We start from the raw sequence: 18,357 nt of genomic DNA, 5'->3' as shown, positions 1-18,357 counted from the left end.
GGTACAAACAAGTCCTGGAGTGGAATTCTTTAATCCCTTCCTGCAGCTCTTACTCCTGCCTTGAGTAGTTTCCTCACACATACCCACTCAATGGAGGAATACCCAAGGGGGACTGCAGATCTCCATTGTCCCCTCTCTGTGAATTTCTCTCCACTCTGGCACTCCACTCTGGCAAGTCTAGCTGCTTTGGCATCCCTGCATTCTGAGCTGCATCCTTTCAATTCAGGGAGATCACCAGGGTCTGCCTAGCTTCCCCTCTTTGTATTGTGTCCTGGAAACTTTTTTTGAGGCATTAAGCTTGGGCAGTCTTTGTTGGGTTCACTTCTTTTGTTTCCTGAATCTCAGAGGTCACTATCCTTTGTTGCCTGTTACCCATTATCATGAGAACTATTGTCCAATACATTTTTCATGACTTTTAGTTGGTTTCAAGTTGAAGGCAAATCTGGTAACCATCACTCCCATCTTGTGTGGAAGTGGAAATCAGGAGCTGGATTTTATTCAGAGTGAGTTCTAGTGCATTTTTAATTACACCTGGAGAAACATCTGTAGGCTTGGCTCATAGACAGCCAATAACAGGAATGGCTACACTTGTAGGACTGTCCTTTTCATCCTTGCCACTGGAGTACCTGCCACACTTGGACAGCCATTGTGAATATTAGTATGAGGTGTTCAGAATGGAGGAAAAGATGAACCTATGTTTGGTTCTTTCATCTGGTGTTTTAGTGTATGTTATATTTTGAGTCCAGTAGGTTTTATTGTGTGGGAATTTGTGTCCAAAGACAAATAACTTTTTAAAAATTGTAAAATGTTTGTATACACTAAATGTTTTTAATTATAAAAATCAAATATAATAAGTAGAGCATGACATTTTAAATTTTCACTTACAAACATTCAACCAATTAATATGTTTGATCTTTTTCTTCTGCTTCATATCTTCTGTGATACAAAAATTAATGATAGTTTGCATTTAAGTCAATTTTAGTGCCTAATAAAGCTGGTTTATAATTTTAATGAAAGGAAATTCTTTCCTTTTATTTATGCATAATCAGATGTGCACTACCGTGACCAGAATTTATCTGTATATTAAAGCCATTCTAATAACAGAACAGCTATTGTTTATTTTTAGCAGGAAATCAAAACCAAAAAAAAGCTGAAAAACTCAGAATTTTAAAAACTAGGAAATAAATATGTGACATTTATACAATAGTATATATCTTGTTATTTATACAAGTCAAACCTTAATCCTAATTTGTCCTAATTTTCTCTTTATTTTTCTTTCTCCTAAAATCATTATTACCTAGTCTGTCCATCAAATCATGGAACAGTTTAATAGTGAAAGTAGGCACAGCTGCCCACAGATTATAATAGATTCCTTGCAAAACACTGGTTTCTCATCTATGGAGGTTTAGTACTAAAAGCTGAAAAAGGGGTTTTATTTTTGTGTTGTCGTCATTGTTTTAAATTTTCCATGGTACACAAAGTAAGTGATAATATTTTTCACTTAATTTTTTTTTATTTATGGAAATTGGTGTATCATTTTATGATGCTGTGTGTGTGTTTTTCATGTTGTGGCTCATTTACAGATAGCTGAATTTGCAGGCGAACCTGCTACCTTTCAGTCAACTGATCCAGATGTATTTCAGTATTGTCACAGTAAAGCTTTGAAAATCTACCTATTTCAGCTTTTCTGATACACTAGGTTTAAAACTGCTTTACTTTAAACTAAAACATTTGACATTAAAATACTTTCACCCTCCTTTCTAAAGGGGTTGTCACTGCATTAAGCTTTGAATGACCATAAATGCTTCTCTGTCCGTATCCTGTCTTACCATTTCAGGACAAAATCATTTGCAATAAATCAAGTTTTTCATGTGGTTTTAATCACATGCATGTAGAGATGAATATTTTCAATCTGATAATGTTCAGTTCTAATTAATACCCTGGCTCAACATCCCATGTTAACTTTTATTGCCAAGACAACAGCATATTTTATTCCATTTTTGTGAACTGGGATATTAGATTTCCTAAAGGTTGCGGAAATGGTAAAATTTCCTTGGATTTTGAACTTGACTTGGTTTAGGGTTTACTAATGAAACTTGGCCTCCAGGAAGAATTTCTCTAATTAAGCAATTAACATTCCAGTAATCCTAGGCCATCTCTTCTAACAGCGGGAATACCATAGGTCCTGGGAGTCAACCCTGGCCCCATGAGGACACTGTATAGAATGCCTCTTCAAGCTTAGGTAAAGGTGTGCTTGAAGTACTTCTGGGACTAGAAGGGGCAGTTTTAATAATTATGCCCAGACCATAGACGTCAATAAGGTTAGTTACTTACATATGACCTCTGTGGTTCATATCTGACGCTTTACAAAATTGATCTAGTGTTCTGACATAGAGACCAAGGCATCTGTGCCATTTTGAAAGCCCATTTGTATTTTAAAAAGATCACTGAATGCCTGTTAGGGAACTATTCAAAATCTAGAAAAAAATATATTTATATATTTATTTATACCCCTATGTAATTTTTTTTCTTTTATTATCTTTTGGGTAGCATTTATTAATAGTATACATCATATAAACCATAACCAAGTCTGATATCTTGCCCAAATTTCTTAACTTTAATTGAATAGGTTGGAAAGAATTTTGTTGCTTAAGTCAGATAAATTGGAATGAATTCTGTTCCTTGTTTAATTGTTTTTAATGAATGCCATTCTTTTGGTTGATTAAAGCAATTTGCCAGTGACTTTGTAAGTTGTCCCACATTGAATGGATTTTAAATAATAATTGCCAAGAAAGTGGAAAAATGAAGAGTAGTTAATGCAGTTTGTAGGGATTTAAGGAAGAATAATTACTGACAGTTCCAATTATGTAGGTCTTCCTAGAACCCATAAATTGCTTTAACTTCAGTTGTTCCTTGTTGCTTTTACAGTTTAAACTCAAATATATACTAAATCTGTTTTAGAAAATACACCGTGCCCAGATTTCTGTAAAAGTATATACGTTCTATTTTATAATGCCCAGTTATGTTGACTTCACAGAGATTTGGGGAAATTAATCCTAATGGGAACAATGACTGTGGGAGCTGAAAATAATAGATGTGTCCTTCTTTTTCTTTCTTTTTTAAAAAAGCTGGACCTGTGATCTGCAGAATGCTGAGTTATCCCCCAACTCGCCGAGCTTTAATTGTGGGTTGTGGTCTGCAAATGTTCCAACAGCTCTCAGGCATTAACACCATCATGTATGTATTTCTTTCCTGGCTTTTTACTGAAAAGGAATTGTGAAGGAATTATTTTACATGGAAAAAAAAAAAAAAGAATAGGACTTTTGGTGTTTTGTTGTATTAATTGTATAGGATCCTCCTTTTGGAAGATACTTTGCAATTTTTAATCCTGTCGATGTGTGGTTTAGAAGGAGGTGATTTATATTGTTATATTTTATTGCCTTATTTGATATCATAAATTTTTTCTTGTACATCATCTGGTACTTCCTTATATTCTGAGCTAATGAATGTATCATTTTCATAAGCCATTACTTGATGCTGGTTAGAAAGTGAAACAAAAGGGAATCACCTGGCCTTGCCAGGGATTAATGGGCACTCAGATAACTAGTTCGTTCCTTTTGGGGGCAGTTACAATACAATGTGATGAAAACATTAATAGAAGATGTTTATTACCATCAGAATGGGAAGACACAAAAGTTTCATATTGTCTGGTTTCAGATTAATCCCCAAAGTTGTATGGGTTTGGGAGGTGGAGCAGGATGAATAGATTGTAGCATGTTTCATTCGTTCAACATTAAACACATTTTTTAATGGCCTATTTTATACGAGACACACAGGAATGAGTAAAGTAGACATGAATAAATTCACAGTTTAATATAGAATTTCAAATTGTGATAAGGGCTGGGCAGGACTATTCCAGTCCTCCACAGAAAAGACTTTTAAGATCCTAGGTAATACAACATGAGTTAGAGGAAAGTCATGAGTTTTGCCGAGAAATTAGTTGTTGGGTGAAAACCTGCTACATCTTGGAAAATTCTCCCCCACAACCTATTGGCTAAAATCACTCACCAAAAAATGCAAGTCATGTAAAATTCAAATTTACTTGGTAAACCATTTGTATTTAGGACTCTTGATATTTTCCTTTGAAGTTCCTTGGGACTATGTTTGTTTTCTGGATGAGGTGCACCACAGTGGTTCTGTGTCTGCCATCCTAAGTGTGGTGATGGAACAGAATTGTAATGAGGCTCATACTTTCAAGTAATGCAGTGCAGTGATATCCTATGTGAATGTCTATTTTATCAACCTAACTTAAAATATATTCTCTGTTTCTGTTGTTTGTTCTGCCCTTTTCTAGGCATTTAAATTTGACAAAGTAAATTTTTGTTCTGCTTTATTGTATTCCTATAAAACATCATCAACAGAGCCAACTCTTATTGATGGGTAGTGGCTGAGGCCAGTGTGTTCCTAGTTGAAATGGCTGTCATAGTCCATTCACAGATATCTAGTGTAAACCATGCTGATTAAGGTTTTTAATTTTTTAAAGTTTATTTTATTTTGAGAGAGAGTGAGAGAGATAGTGAGTGGGGGAGGGGCAGAGAGAGAGGGAGACAGAATCCCAAGCAAGCTCCGTGCTGCCAGAATAGAGCCCCATGTAGGGCTCCAACTCACGAATCATGAGCATGCCCTGAGCCGAAATCAAGAGTAGAATGCTTAACTGGCTGAGCCATCCAGGCACCCCAGGGTTTTCAGATTTTAATAAGGCATTTATTTCTCCAAATACTCAGTCTTTTCACAGTGAGATCAAGTGATATGAGTCTAAGAATCCTGATAGTCCTTAAGATTTATGGTAGTCATTATGTGTTTTGCTTATCACAAACTGTACATAATAGAGGTGGCATTGTCAAACAGCTTTTGCTTGCAGTTGAATATTAATCCTGGAAAGTAGGAAGAATAAAATAAGGTAAATGATGGCTCAATTTAGATTGCTTCTATGTGATGCAAAACAGATGGCCAACTCCCTGAAGAAATTAATACGACATTTTAATGTCTGGAGGTTAGAGGGTTAGACACTTAAATGAAAGATGCCTGAGATAAATAACTGCTGGTTATTCATAATACACAGTTTCAAACATTCATATTTTAAGCCCATAAAACTTAATGCAAATCTTTCATTATAACAGACTGCACTACTGTCATCATCTGGATGGAAGATGACTAATCTGGGAGTCATTCCTATAGTGTGTTATCCTTTACTCTTTCTAGTCTGTATTGGTGCGTGTGTCTTTCTCCATTCTTAAGATTCAGTAAATACTATCGTAAGTTTTGTTGCTTCTAATTTAAAATAATTTCTTAACTGGAATCTAGTAGTTTATGTTTTGTTTTTAGTAGAAAATATTAATTACGTATTTTTCTTAGTTTAAAAAATGTCATTTTGTTAATTTGGAGTTCTGTTTTTATGGATATTCCGTTATGTGTATTTCATTACTTTTTCTTTCCAGCTTTTTTCCTGCTAAGTGGGAAATAAAGTAGGCAGTGCTCTTCAATATTCACAGCCCAAACCTAATAATCTGTAGACGTTGAAATCTTTTTACAAAGTCTGTCTTTCACCTGGAAGTTTGTGTGAAACTGAAATATGAGGTATTTTGTATTCTATCTCTCACCAAGAAAAGTTCATAGGAAGATCATATGGAAAGATACTGAAAGATAAATCATTCTTCCAGTTGCATTATATATCTTCCCATGTTTAGTTTTGTCTGTTTTCCCTCATAGAATTTTTGTTTCTATCTCCTTGACCTATTTAGTATCCTACCTCAATCAAGGAAATAGATTTTCTTCTTGTAATATTTAATTTTCACATCCTCTCCAATGAAAAAAAAATATTTTGTGTGTGTGTATGTCTAAGTATTTGTTATTCGTATAACTCACATTTATATCCTAACCTATACCTTATCTGCTATCCTATCAAACAATGAGCTTCTGAGTTCTTAAAAGCATTACATACTCTAGACACTACATTAAACTCTTAGAAGAAGCAATTTTCTAATAAGACTTTAATCACTTAATTTCAAAACATGTTGAATAGATTATTTTCTTTTCACAGTAGAGAAAGAACAGAGTACATGGAGTACTAGCTTTCCTAATATAAAAGTGTTGATATTATTGCAATATATCTCACAGACCAATAAAATATTTCCACATGTGTTAAAAAGGAGAGGAGTAATAGATGAAGTTGATGATGATTAATGTGGAGGAAACTTTCTTAAGAAACTCTCATTGTGATCTTTTCTAAGCTCTACTTACAAAGTCAAGAAAATTTCCATTTCCTATCTAACAAATTTTATCTGATGACTACTGATACTTGAACCCTTCCCACATTGTTATTACTACAGCCAAAATGTGTGTATATGTGGGAGGGAAAGAAGGAGAAAAAGTAAGAAAAATAAGGAAAACACCTGGCTGTTTAGAGGTTTGATAGCATGTTGCTTCTTTTGAGCAATTTATAAGCTGTATCTTGATACATTCTTATGAACATGTAATCAGTCCATCTTAGACGGGTGGGAGTTAACAGATTTTTACCTGGGAAGACCACCAAGTGGTTAAATGGCTCACTTTAAGGTTACACAGAAGATCAGTAGTAAAGAGGAGAAGGAAATCCAGAAATTTAAGCTTCTGAGTCAGCTTCAGGTAAAAACGATTGTGAGAGAAAGATTTCTTTTGGGTACTCTGTGCCAGTACTCTACTTTTAACCTATTCTTTTAGATTAAGGTTCCAAGATTTCTCTCTTCCTACTCTTCCCTGTTCTACTAACTCAAAGTGGGAGTGGGAAATAGGCATTTATATTGGATGGGCAGTGATTCTTACTTCTGTAGCTGCATTCCCTTAATCCCCAGGTGATCTCTTCTTCTCTCATATTTACAAGAGATAATAAAGGATTTTGGAAAATATGCCCTTATAGTAATAATGTTAAGGGCTATCCTTCACTGAACACTAAATACCAGATATTCCTGTAGCATGCATTAACTCACTTAAATATTCACAGAAAATGAAAAAAATTAGGACAAAACTGCTAGCCCCTCTAAAGGTATAATTATGTATTATGATCATGATAATAAACGTTTTTACCCTGTTACATGTGTAACACCATATTTTTATAGACACGATATTTCCAGATGTTCATAAAAATCCTGTCAAGTAGAGCCAGTTCTTCTGTTTATTCTGTAGCTGAGGCTAGGGCTTAACAAGTTAAATGACTTATTCATTGTCATCCAGTTAATAAGTTTTAGCAGTGAGGGTGGAACCCTGATTTTCTGACTCCAGATCACATGAACCACTCTAGTTTTAGAACACCTGAAATGCCCAGAGCTGACTGTTTAAAGCTTGTTTGGGGGTAATATAAGGTAAGAAATCAAAGTTAGTGGAACTCAGTACCATCCAAGGATTAAAAAAGAATGTGGAATGATTGTGTGTATCCCATCTCAAGAATCATAAAGCTCATTACATTCTTTAATCTCCTGGTACCCAGTTAAGTAAAGCCTTTGCTTTCTACCCTTATCTAGAGTTCCTGGACAAGCCAGCCCAATTGATGACTGGGTGAGGCATTTATATTTGTTAATCATTTTCATTAATCTCATAAGGGCAGTATTTCTGTATCTGTTCCATTCTCATATTTTATCCTTGACAAACTCTCCTAGTATAAAAAATGATCATGCAGTCAGGAAACATGGTACAGCAAGCAGGCATGGGCAGATGGTGGTAAATGTAGAGACAAATAAAAGTGACAAGAAATAAGAGGAAAACAATAAGGATTTATGCATTCTCCTGTTGTAAATCGGAGCCAGAGGTGAGGTTTTGCTCTCGGAGATCTTCAGCAGGCAGGATGCATGGACCAAAGCATCTGCTCACTAATGTGAACATTCTTCTCTCTCTACCACCTCAGTAGGACTCTGAACATAATCCAGAAAAGCTGTTGAATGATAACATGCTTACCCCATTGAAATGCTTCAGGATGAGTGTATTTGTAGTCAGTTGTGTTCATTAGATGAAAGTGATTAAACAGATGAGAAATAGTGAAGGTTCAGGGTTCACTCCTTTGCAAGATGAGTTTAATGTGTTGGGAAGAATATTGGCCCAGGAATCAGGAGAGAATTAGTTTCAAAATCTGTCTCCACAGTGGGACTTTAGGCATGCCAGTTACTTGCCTTCATTCTAATTACCTGTCAAGTGAAGTAGATGAGCTTTAATGTACATTTGATGAGGAAAAATGGGGTTTCAAAAACGGAAGCTAAAACATTTGTGTTTGAAACACTTTAAACCTTTCTTGTTTGGAAAGTTATCAGACTGCAGGAGATCAGTTTTAATCTAAAAAGAGAAAATGTATTTGGTAGACATAATTTTTGAAAGATTGGTTAAATGCTTGTCATTGTCCTAGATACTTAGCACCTTATTTGTTAAGACCACACTTTTATTTCCAAAGCATATCTTTTTTAGAAGCACGATCTTGGTTATAGTTGACAGTGCTTTGCCCCAAGATTGTGTAGCAAGCCTGATGTGCGAGAACATGGCTTCCATAATGTTGTAAGGGTAGGCTCAAGCTGAGTGAACTTCACTGGCCTCTCAAATCATGTACAAGGGAAAGGATGCAACTTCCACCTTTGGAGTCTAAGGCCATTTTTCATGACAGATCACTGTCACTGTCTTAATGTGCAAAACAAAGCATTCTCATGAGAGAAGCTCTAAACCCTCTAAACAGAAGGGCTTTCTAGTGTATCTGTTTGCTTTCCATTTCCCTCTGTATATGTTGCACACCTGTCTTAGTTTGAGTTCTCCAAAACTCAGGCTCTAAGATCAAGAATTGGATGCAGGTGATTTTGGGGGATGCTACCAAGAAGCATGAGTAAGAGAGCAGGGAAAGTGTGGTAGGGTCTGGGATGCAGTGAAGCATCTCAGCTGATCTCAGTAAGCAGAGTTCAAATCCTGCTGAGGAATAGTGTAGAATGTGATTCAACACGATTTCAGGAATACTTCTTCACCATCCCCAGTCCCTCAAGGTAGTGTCATGCCTACAGTCATTCTTTGGTTCCCTGAGCAATCTCTCTGGGAGCCAGAGTTCTCAGGACCTAAGAAGAGAGACACAGTTTAACTAGAAATTGTCATATTCTAGAGTGAGTTTCCATAACTAGAGGACATTCAGAGAGGGGCCAAGAGCATATGGGGCAGGGCATTAAGAGCATCTGTTTAAAATCTTGCTGTGTCGGGGCGCCTGGGTGGCTCAGTCGGTTAAGCGGCCGACTTCGGCTCAGGTCACGATCTCGCGGTCTGTGAGTTCGAGCCCCACGTCGGGCTCTGTGCTGACGGTCAGAGCCTGGAGCCTGTTTTGGATTCTGTGTCTCCCTCTCTCTGACCCTCCCCCGTTCATGCTCTGTCTCTCTCTGTCTCAAAAATAAATAAACGTTAAAAAAAAATTAAAAAAAATACAATAAAATCTTGCTGTGTCTTCAAATATGTATAAAAACAAGTTCACACAATATGGATATGGACTTTCTTAGTGTCTTTCCACGGTTATAGCAAATTTATTTTTAGTGAAAAAAGTCACCATACAAAAAGTAAGTAATAAAACAAAAGTTTCATAAGAAATGATGAGAATATATTTCCTTGAATATTATTATTTTTTGGAGGTTTTTTATATAATTCATGAATAATTTTGTCTCGTGATAGGAATCTTAAAACTAAAGTATTCATTTATTCCTTCAACCAACATTTCCTATATTATTGATAGAGCTTCAAACATAATTATTGTCGGGGCGCCTGGGTGGCGCAGTCGGTTAAGCGTCCGACTTCAGCCAGGTCACGATCTCGCGGTCCGTGAGTTCAAGCCCCGCGTCAGGCTCTGGGCTGATGGCTCGGAGCCTGGAGCCTGTTTCCGATTCTGTGTCTCCCTCTCTCTCTGCCCCTCCCCCGTTCATGCTCTGTCTCTCTCTGTCCCAAAAATAAATTAAAAAAAAGTTGAAAAAAAACCCATAATTATTGTCATTGAGAAATCTTTATTCTACCGGCAATTAGACACAAATACTTACCACGCGGCATTATAAAAGCCACGTTAATATGTTGTTAGGAACACTGTATATGGAAAGACTAGTTTTACCTGGAACATGAAGAGGACATATATAAGTGATTTTTTTTTGATACATTTTTAAAATTTCTTTACATGCATTTGTTTTCTGGCCAGAAACGTGATGTATCAAATATGAACACAACGTTTGGTGTTCGATCTGAATTTGAATCCAAACCTGGTACACTTGCTGTGTAAGCACTACATGCTGTTTTAATTTCTCAGAGTCTCAATGATCTGGAAATCCAGAATAATACTTTTACGATGATTAAATGAAAATAGTATGTATGGTTCAGGCCCATGGGAGGCACTGGGTCCATGCAAGCTTCATTTCTGCTCAGGATGTATTGCATTTTGTAAACTCCAGGGAATTTGTGGAAAGCAGGGACATCCCACAGTTAATGCATCCTCTTTGGCCCATGCCCATTAATCCAGGATTTAAGCCATCCTCTGTAGATAGAAAATTGTTATAATATTCTTCTTTCATTCATGTCTCTGTTTTCAGAATATAGAAAGAAATCATAGTTGTGATTTTCTTCTAACTCACAGATACGTTAGGAGTGTTGTCCACTTCAGTATTAGGGGTGTTCTTTGTATCTGAAGTTTAAGTCAGGGAGAAAAGACCTCAGTGACCTTTGGGTGATCAGAGCTAATATACCTCACGTGGCCTGACTTGTGGTTTACATCAAAAGATGGTCATATCCTTTTGCATGCTTTCTGAATCAGATGTGAGTTTTAAGGTTCTGTGGCAATTAATGGAAATTTATCTCCGTGGTTTGTTAACATATCAACAACTAAGATTCTGGGTTCCCCAGGACATCTTCAGTAATATAAAAACATGAGTTCTTTGCCTACCCTTTCTCTGACTACTGCTTTGCTGAAAGGTAAGTAGATGAAATCGAGATGCTGTTAATAAGTTGAAATAACAACATGAAGTCCAGGGCTGTACCCTAAGAAATAGGCTTGCTGTGTCCATAAAGTGAAACCTTGCCCCCGCCCCCCAAATCACAGGTAAATTTGAGAGTAACCAGTCTGGGTAATTCCAGATAGACTATTAAAAACTTGTAGAGATGTTCACTTCTTTCTTCATTCTTAAAACAAGTAGGTAGAAGGCACTCTGCTAGGGACTAGAGATACACAGTAGGACTTAGCCCATCCCCAGGGAACTTTGGTCTTTGCCCCCTCATCCTTAAAAGAATATGCTGCCACCTGTCTTGAAAAGTTCCTTTGAAGATGAAAGGAGGCAGCAAAATGACTGCCATAGGAGATAGTCAGATGGTGTTGGGGGGTTTGATTCTCCTTTCCACACTTGTATTTGTTGTCCACTCAGTAAGTGAGCTGTCTAGGCTCTCCTCACTTGGTCATGGTTCTTTTAAAATGTTTCCTTTGTTGGCACATCACAGCATGATATCTTGAGTCTCCTTCATGACTTTGCCTACTTGCTTTGTTCCTTAATCTGGGTGCTCCCCAGACCTTGGCTTATAGGTCTGCTGGAGATTTCATCCTCTCTCATGGTTTTGATGACCATCTACATGTGAGGGATGACCCGAATCCACATTTCTACATCAGAACTGCTCTGAGATACACAATTATATCCAACTACTGGACATTTTTACTTGGATATCCTACTCTCACCAGTGTCCATATGTCCAAAACCAAATGCCTATAATTTCTCTCCAGTTTTGCCTCTCCTGTAATCCCCATTGCAGTGAGGTGGGTGCCCAAGACACTATATGGGAGCTCACCCTTGTAAATACAACAATTGCAATTTCCTTCACTTTTACTTCCTGAACATCTCTTCTATCCTTTCTATTTGCTTTATTTTCATTATATGTCTGAGTTCAGGCTCTGCTTTAGTCAGGGTTCATTGTATTTGCAAACACCAGAATCCCATTAAAATCTAGCTTAAGGAAAATAAGGGAGTTTGCAGTGAGAATTAGAGACTAAAGGCAGGAAATGTAGCTGGGCCTACGAAGGGGCTGAATCCAGAAACTAGAGAGTTACTTGCTCAGCCTCTGTGTCCACATGGTACTTTGTCCTTGCTTTTCTCTGGCTGAATGCATCCTCTTCCTCCTTTCTTTTTGAGATCTTCCTCTGGGTTTTTTGTTGTTGTTGTTGTTGTTGTTCATATTTGGTCACACCCTGCCACATAACCTTAAATGTACTTCTGAGTTCAAGAATCCACAATTAATTGACTGGAGTTGTCTCAATTCTTAATTCCTAAGAGAGAAAAATCAAGGTAGACCTACCCTAGCTCAAGTATGTGAGGCCAGGGGCTGGGCAACACTGTAGGAAGAGACTCAGAGGATTTTTCTGCCTTAACTCTCACCTCCTTCAGTCTGTCCTTATCTCTGCCTGTGAATTTTCTGAAACAAAGTCAAATCCTATCCCTTCTTGACTTAAAAATCATTAGTAGTTCCCACCGCTTTCAGCTCAAAGTCTAGAGCCTTTCATGTCCTGACTTTTGTCTGTCTTTGCATGCCCTGTGTCCAGCCACTTCCACACACTATACCTCCTGCTATACCGAATATCCTGTACCTCTGGTGATGCTTAAAATGAATCCAGGCCTCAGTGCCTTCGTATATACCATTCTCCCAGGCCTAAATATCCAGCTTACCCTAAAAGAAGTCAAACTCAGGTTACATGCCATCTGCCTGCCTCCCTGGGCTGATTGATATGATCCTCTATAGCACTCTGAGTAGATAATTGTCATAACAGCTATTATGCTTTATTATAACTGCAGATTTATTTTTCCCTAAGGAGCATACAGACAGTAAAATTTCCCTCCTTGAAGTACTCCCCAGGGAGAGCCAGCTAGATTTTAGTTACTACTTTTTTTTTTTTTTCCTTCGTTCTGTTTGTAGTCAGGGTCATAGCCTGGTGTTACGATTGGATCTATTTTGGCCTGACTATGTGAAAATCTTTGTAACTTCTGGTTTTCATTTGTTGCAGTTATGGTCTTAAGAGAACCACAGCTACAGCACTCAAGATTTGAGAACAGGATCTTCCAAAACCACTGCCAAATGAGTCCTGACCTTTAGAATCAGTGACAAACTGCAACAGCATTACTAGTGATTTATAGTACTAGATGAATACTCTTTAAGTTTAGTTTGGGTTTCAACAGTGAAGATCCATGGCAACAATTCTGCAAGTTAGATGTCTTGGTTCCTTCTTTCTTAGGGCAACGGGAAAGCTAAGTTAGTGACTGCTATCCAAGTTTGTGATTATGCTTCCTGTGACTGATAGAATTGCAGGATTTCAAATGCTATTAAGCTGCTCAATGCAGAGACAGATAGTCTGATGACATGTCATTTGTGGCAGGGAGAAAAATGAACAGTGTCTCTTGATGGAACATCTTCATTTATTTTGATAAGATTATTTTGTACTGGGTAGATTAAAATATACAGAACTAAATATAAGGTGCTCCTATTTCCATTTATGGAAAAACGCACAGTACCAGAAAACACAAAATGTATAAAGTAGATTTAACTATGCAGTTTTAACTTTAGTTTCCTACACAGAAGTAACAGCCTCCTCACGGATTCTTCTCATGAGCTTCTTCACCTTCCTTAAGGCTCTCTCCTCAGCCATTTATCATAAATATGTTTAAGGAATTTAATCATGTACCTAAGACTATTTGCAAGAACTAAACTTAGCCCCGAGGTGTGTTTTCTTAGGAAAGTGCAGAATTTTTGCACTTGTTACATTTTACATTGAGGTCCAGATTTCAGGGGACCATTTTGCCTCATGGAGTATATGTGTTCTCTGTCCACATTCCCTGCCACTCCCCACAGCCAGGCCCCATCAAGGCTTTTGAGGTGGTGCCACCTGCCCTAAGGAATCAACATTCAGCTAATATTCTGCTTAGAACTTTCCCCATACATATCCTGTTCAGGGCTGGGCCAGGATGAGGGCAGACAATTAGACTGGTTTGATTTTAGGAATGGAAATATAGTACAGTCATTACAACAGTAGCTGTGGACATTAGTAAAATGTTCAGCCTCATTTTTTGCCCCCAAGACCTTTATTTCACATTACAAAAAAAAAAAGAAAGAAAAAAAAGAAAAATTTTGAGGCTAAGTGATGAGACTGCCATTTGCCAACACCTTCCTGTCACTTTTATCAGCTAAGAGGGAGTATGTTATAGCTGACTTTGGAATCAGACAGACCAACATATTTAATAATATGGTTAGATAAATGAGATGCCATATTTAAGGTACTCCAATGTGACTAACTCATAGCAGTTTATTATTTATTACATTATTATTTTATTTAGCATCAGTCAGACCTGGAGTCAGATTTTGTTAGATTTCCTGACCTATTGTTCTGCATTCAGTGACTTACAGCTATTCTGAATCTCAGCTTCCTTATATACAAACGGGATATAACCTGCCATTCAGGGTGGTTTTGGTTTCCCTCATTCATACCCATCTCTTGAGTGGCACTGCTAAGTTGTTCCAAAGTATAGGAATCCTCTCTGGTTTTCTTTCTTCTTGCTCCCCACATCCTGTCCTCTAGGGAGTAAGCTCCAAACCATGATTCCCAAACTGTAACAGAGGCACGAGACACTTCTCACAGGGGGATCCAGGAGATATTTTAAATTTGTGAGGGAAACACAGACATGCTCAGACCACTACTGTTAGGTAGTCTGTACCTTAATAAGCTGAACCATTAGGTATTTCTTTTGGCTTATGGGTGAAAAAAATACTGAGATATGAAGGGTTCCATGAAGCAAGAAAGACTAGGAACTTCAGCTCTTACATCTATCCTTCCCCTTATCTTCATCTTCCCTACTACCAGTCATCCTTGCCATCATGGCCTCTTACTCATGTATTGCTATAGACCATCTCCTAACTGGTCTTCCATTGCCACGTCTACCCTCCATAAGTCAGTCTCCACAGAACAGCAAGAATGGCATTTGAAAAATAAAAAGATCTTAACACTCCATTACTCAAAAACTTCTAATAGCTTTCTATCACACTTCAATTCAACCTAGCTCTTTGCCATGGTCCACAGACTGCCCATCTGGCTCCCGTTTTGTCCACCGTCCTCATCTCCTTCCCTCTCCCCACCCCAGTCACTAGGTCTCAGCCGCACCAGCTTTTTTTCTTTTCTTTCATCTGTTTCTCAAACTCTACAAGTTTGTTGCCATCATAGAGACTTTGTGGTTGCTTTTATTCTGGCTGGAAATATCTTCTTCCATATCTTCCCTGTGGCTGATTCCTTCTCAATTGTGTCTAAATTTAAATGTCACCACCTCAACATAGGCCTTGACCCTGTTCTAAAATAGCCCCCTCCTTTTCATCTGTATCACTGCATTTTCTTCTTTATAGTATTTATGGTGGCATAAAATTATCTTCTTTTACTTCATTATGTTCTGTGAGAGGAGAGCCCTCATCGATCTTGTTCCTTTTTTTTTTTTAATGTTTATTTATTTTTGAGAGAAAGAGACACAGAATGTGAGCAGGAGAGGGTCAGAGAGAGAGGGAGACACAGAATCGATGCAGGCTCCAGACTCTGAACTGTCAGCACAAAGCCTGATGCGGGGCTCCAACCCTCATTAACTGACTGAGCCACCCAGGCACTGCCAATCTTGTTCCTTTTGAAGTGTGCCCAGCACATAATTGCCCTCAGAAAATATTGGAGATGCAAACAAATGCTTGTTTTGTTTCCCTTCTTCAGAACCAGAAGATGTCATTGACGATTATGTGCACATTGCTTCTTTTTTATCATGAAGTCTTGCTGAAATTTTGAAAGATGAAGGGGGTTATTTTAAGCCTTGGATCATTTATTAATCTTTCTTCAGCAGTCAGCAAAAGAAATGTAGTCCTACTGTACTTTACGTTTATCTGAATGCCTGACTTTTCCTAATCCTTAGTAAAACATTAAAAAATGGAGAGAAAAAAATCCCTTTTCTATTTCCTTCTTAACCTGAGTCTCTGTAGATTCTCACAGTTGGAGAAATCAGAATCATCCTTGTAATACCACTCATTTCATTAAAACTCAGAACTGAAACCAGCATGGAAGAAAGGAGTTGATACAGCCTTTGGGTTTTTCCTTTCACTTGTAACAGGAAATGAATGAACTAGATTGCCAAATTATATTGTTCAGGGTCTGTTTGTAGTTCAGCTGGATGAAACTTTTTTGGTAAAGGAAAGAAAAAAATAGCTACTTGATTAATAGAATGAGGACGCTACTCATTAACCTCAGTAAAATGGCAATATTGTAATAGTAGAGTATTATATACAATAAACTGAAACTGTAGGAATATTTTCATTATTAGGACAATGCAAACAAGTAAATTTGGATAAGCATATATAATTGTAGATGTTTATATTCCAGCTGTTTGTTTTGTGAGAGAGTGTGTCTCTCCTTGACTCTTTACAGAGTCTACTTCTAACTTACTCATTGTCTGTTTGCTAAGAATATAAAGTTGAGTTGAAAAATTGTGAGTCATTTCCTGTAGAAACAGTATGTTAAGCTGGTACACAAATTTCTTTATGCCTTGCCATATCTGAAATATTGGAACAATCTTATCATTGCTGTTATGGGAAAACTTCCAAGTTACAACTCAAGATTCCAAGTATGTTCTCCCTCAGCCCCAGAATTCCCAGGTGGGAGTGGAATGAAACTGCAGAGATGCTCAGGGGACCCAGGGTTCTCAAGGTGCAGCTGTGGGTATGTGTAGGTGCCAGACCCTGCTGGGAGGTGAATGGGCTCAGGACAGATGGGGTGGCAACCGCCAAGGCATCAGCAAGGGCAGCTGTAGTGATGAGAACTCCGGTCATGCTAGAGTGTTCATTTCTCCCCTGGTAGGGGCAGAAGGAAGTACAGATGGCATGGTGGTCCTGACATTGACTGTCAGAGATGAAGGTGGCGAAAGATCATTCCTATATATGAGCTGTTTGTACGTTGCATGTGTGTACATAAGTAAATGTTCCTAATATGGATTTATTAATTGATAATTCAGATGATTTCTAAAATCAGAAAAGCTTAAATAGCTAGTGCTTCTCAGTATGAATCAGAGTAATAGAGTATTTGTTTCCACGTGTTCATTAGAAACCCAATTCGTGTGTTAATTTGGTGATTAAAATTATATTGCAACTTCTGTTGCATGTGTTTAATGTTTCAACAACCAGAAAAAAAAATGTTGGTTAGCTGGTTATTTTGATGGTAGAATATGAATCCAATGGCTTGCCAGATGTGAAGATTGATCTATTAAGCACAGTAAAGCAGGTTTTTGTATTTTGCTATTTTTAACTTGTTTTTTCCCCCCTTCAGTAAACAATGGGCTATACACTTGAAGTTGAGTCATTCAGGTGGGTTAAAAAAGTCACTGACTTGTCTTAAGGTATTGATATTTTTAATTTCAGTTTTTGTATTATGTATACAAAAGTCAAGGTATTATACAGTTTATCAGTATAAGCCGTAGTCCCTGCTACTCCCTTCCTCTACCTAAAGTTTTCCTCTCCAGAGGCAGTTACTTTACTTTGTTTAGGTATTTCCTTTTGTAATAACATCTGTATTTCTAAATAACTAATAAATATGTAATTTTTTATTGACTTTGATTTTTGAAATTCTGAATGACTTTACATTATGGAAGATGAAATACTTCTTCCAACCACTGCCCCTCACCATTCACATTCACAACCCCCCCCCCATAATTATATCTCAGGTTTGTGGATTAACTAATATTTATCGTTTTCATCATTATGACTACATGAGTAGGGTTTCCGGCTGAGCGACTCAGCATGCTGCGATTACATGGACTTGACATTTGTGCTGCACATCTTCCGCTTGCTACTCTGGTGACATGCTCCACCCTTCACCTTAGCCTGTGCCCTGGAGCCAGACACCAGGGACTAAATACATTTCTAGCAACAGTTGTTTCTCCTCTCTAGTAAATAATTGCCTCCTTCTTTAATTTGCTCAGTGTTCAATGTACCCCTCATTAATGCTTTCCACACACTCCTCAGTGGAACTGTAAAACCCTAGTGAGAAACATCAGGAAATTCATCCTTGTGATTCACTTCCCCTCCCCTCGTCTTTCTTGCAGCCCTTCCTCCTGCAGCATCTATTATCCTGCTCCCTTCTGATCTGGACGCTCTCTGCACCTGGCTGTAGAACGCTCTCTACTTCTCTTCTGGTTAACTTCCCCGTTTGCTGGATCCCATGTCCTCTTGTTAGCCTCACTCCTCTCACTCTTTTTTTTTTTTTTTTTTTTTTTTTTTTGGTGGTTCTTATTCTAC

At 37.7% G+C, this 18,357-nt stretch overlaps 1 protein-coding gene across 1 annotated transcript in view; it reads left to right on the top strand.

Annotated features, from left to right (window-relative positions):
- Nucleotides 1-18,357, top strand: part of SLC2A13 (solute carrier family 2 member 13) — a 373,541-nt gene that overhangs the window by 153,258 nt on the left and 201,926 nt on the right. The window contains exon 4 of the mRNA XM_042946261.1: nt 3,129-3,237. Coding sequence (XP_042802195.1) covers nt 3,129-3,237 — 109 coding nt within the window. The remainder of the gene's footprint in view (nt 1-3,128; nt 3,238-18,357) is intronic.

This window comes from Panthera leo, chromosome B4 (genome assembly GCF_018350215.1).
Source record: "Panthera leo isolate Ple1 chromosome B4, P.leo_Ple1_pat1.1, whole genome shotgun sequence".
NCBI lineage: Eukaryota > Metazoa > Chordata > Mammalia > Carnivora > Felidae > Panthera > Panthera leo.
This window is presented reverse-complemented; position numbering and strand designations above follow the sequence as displayed.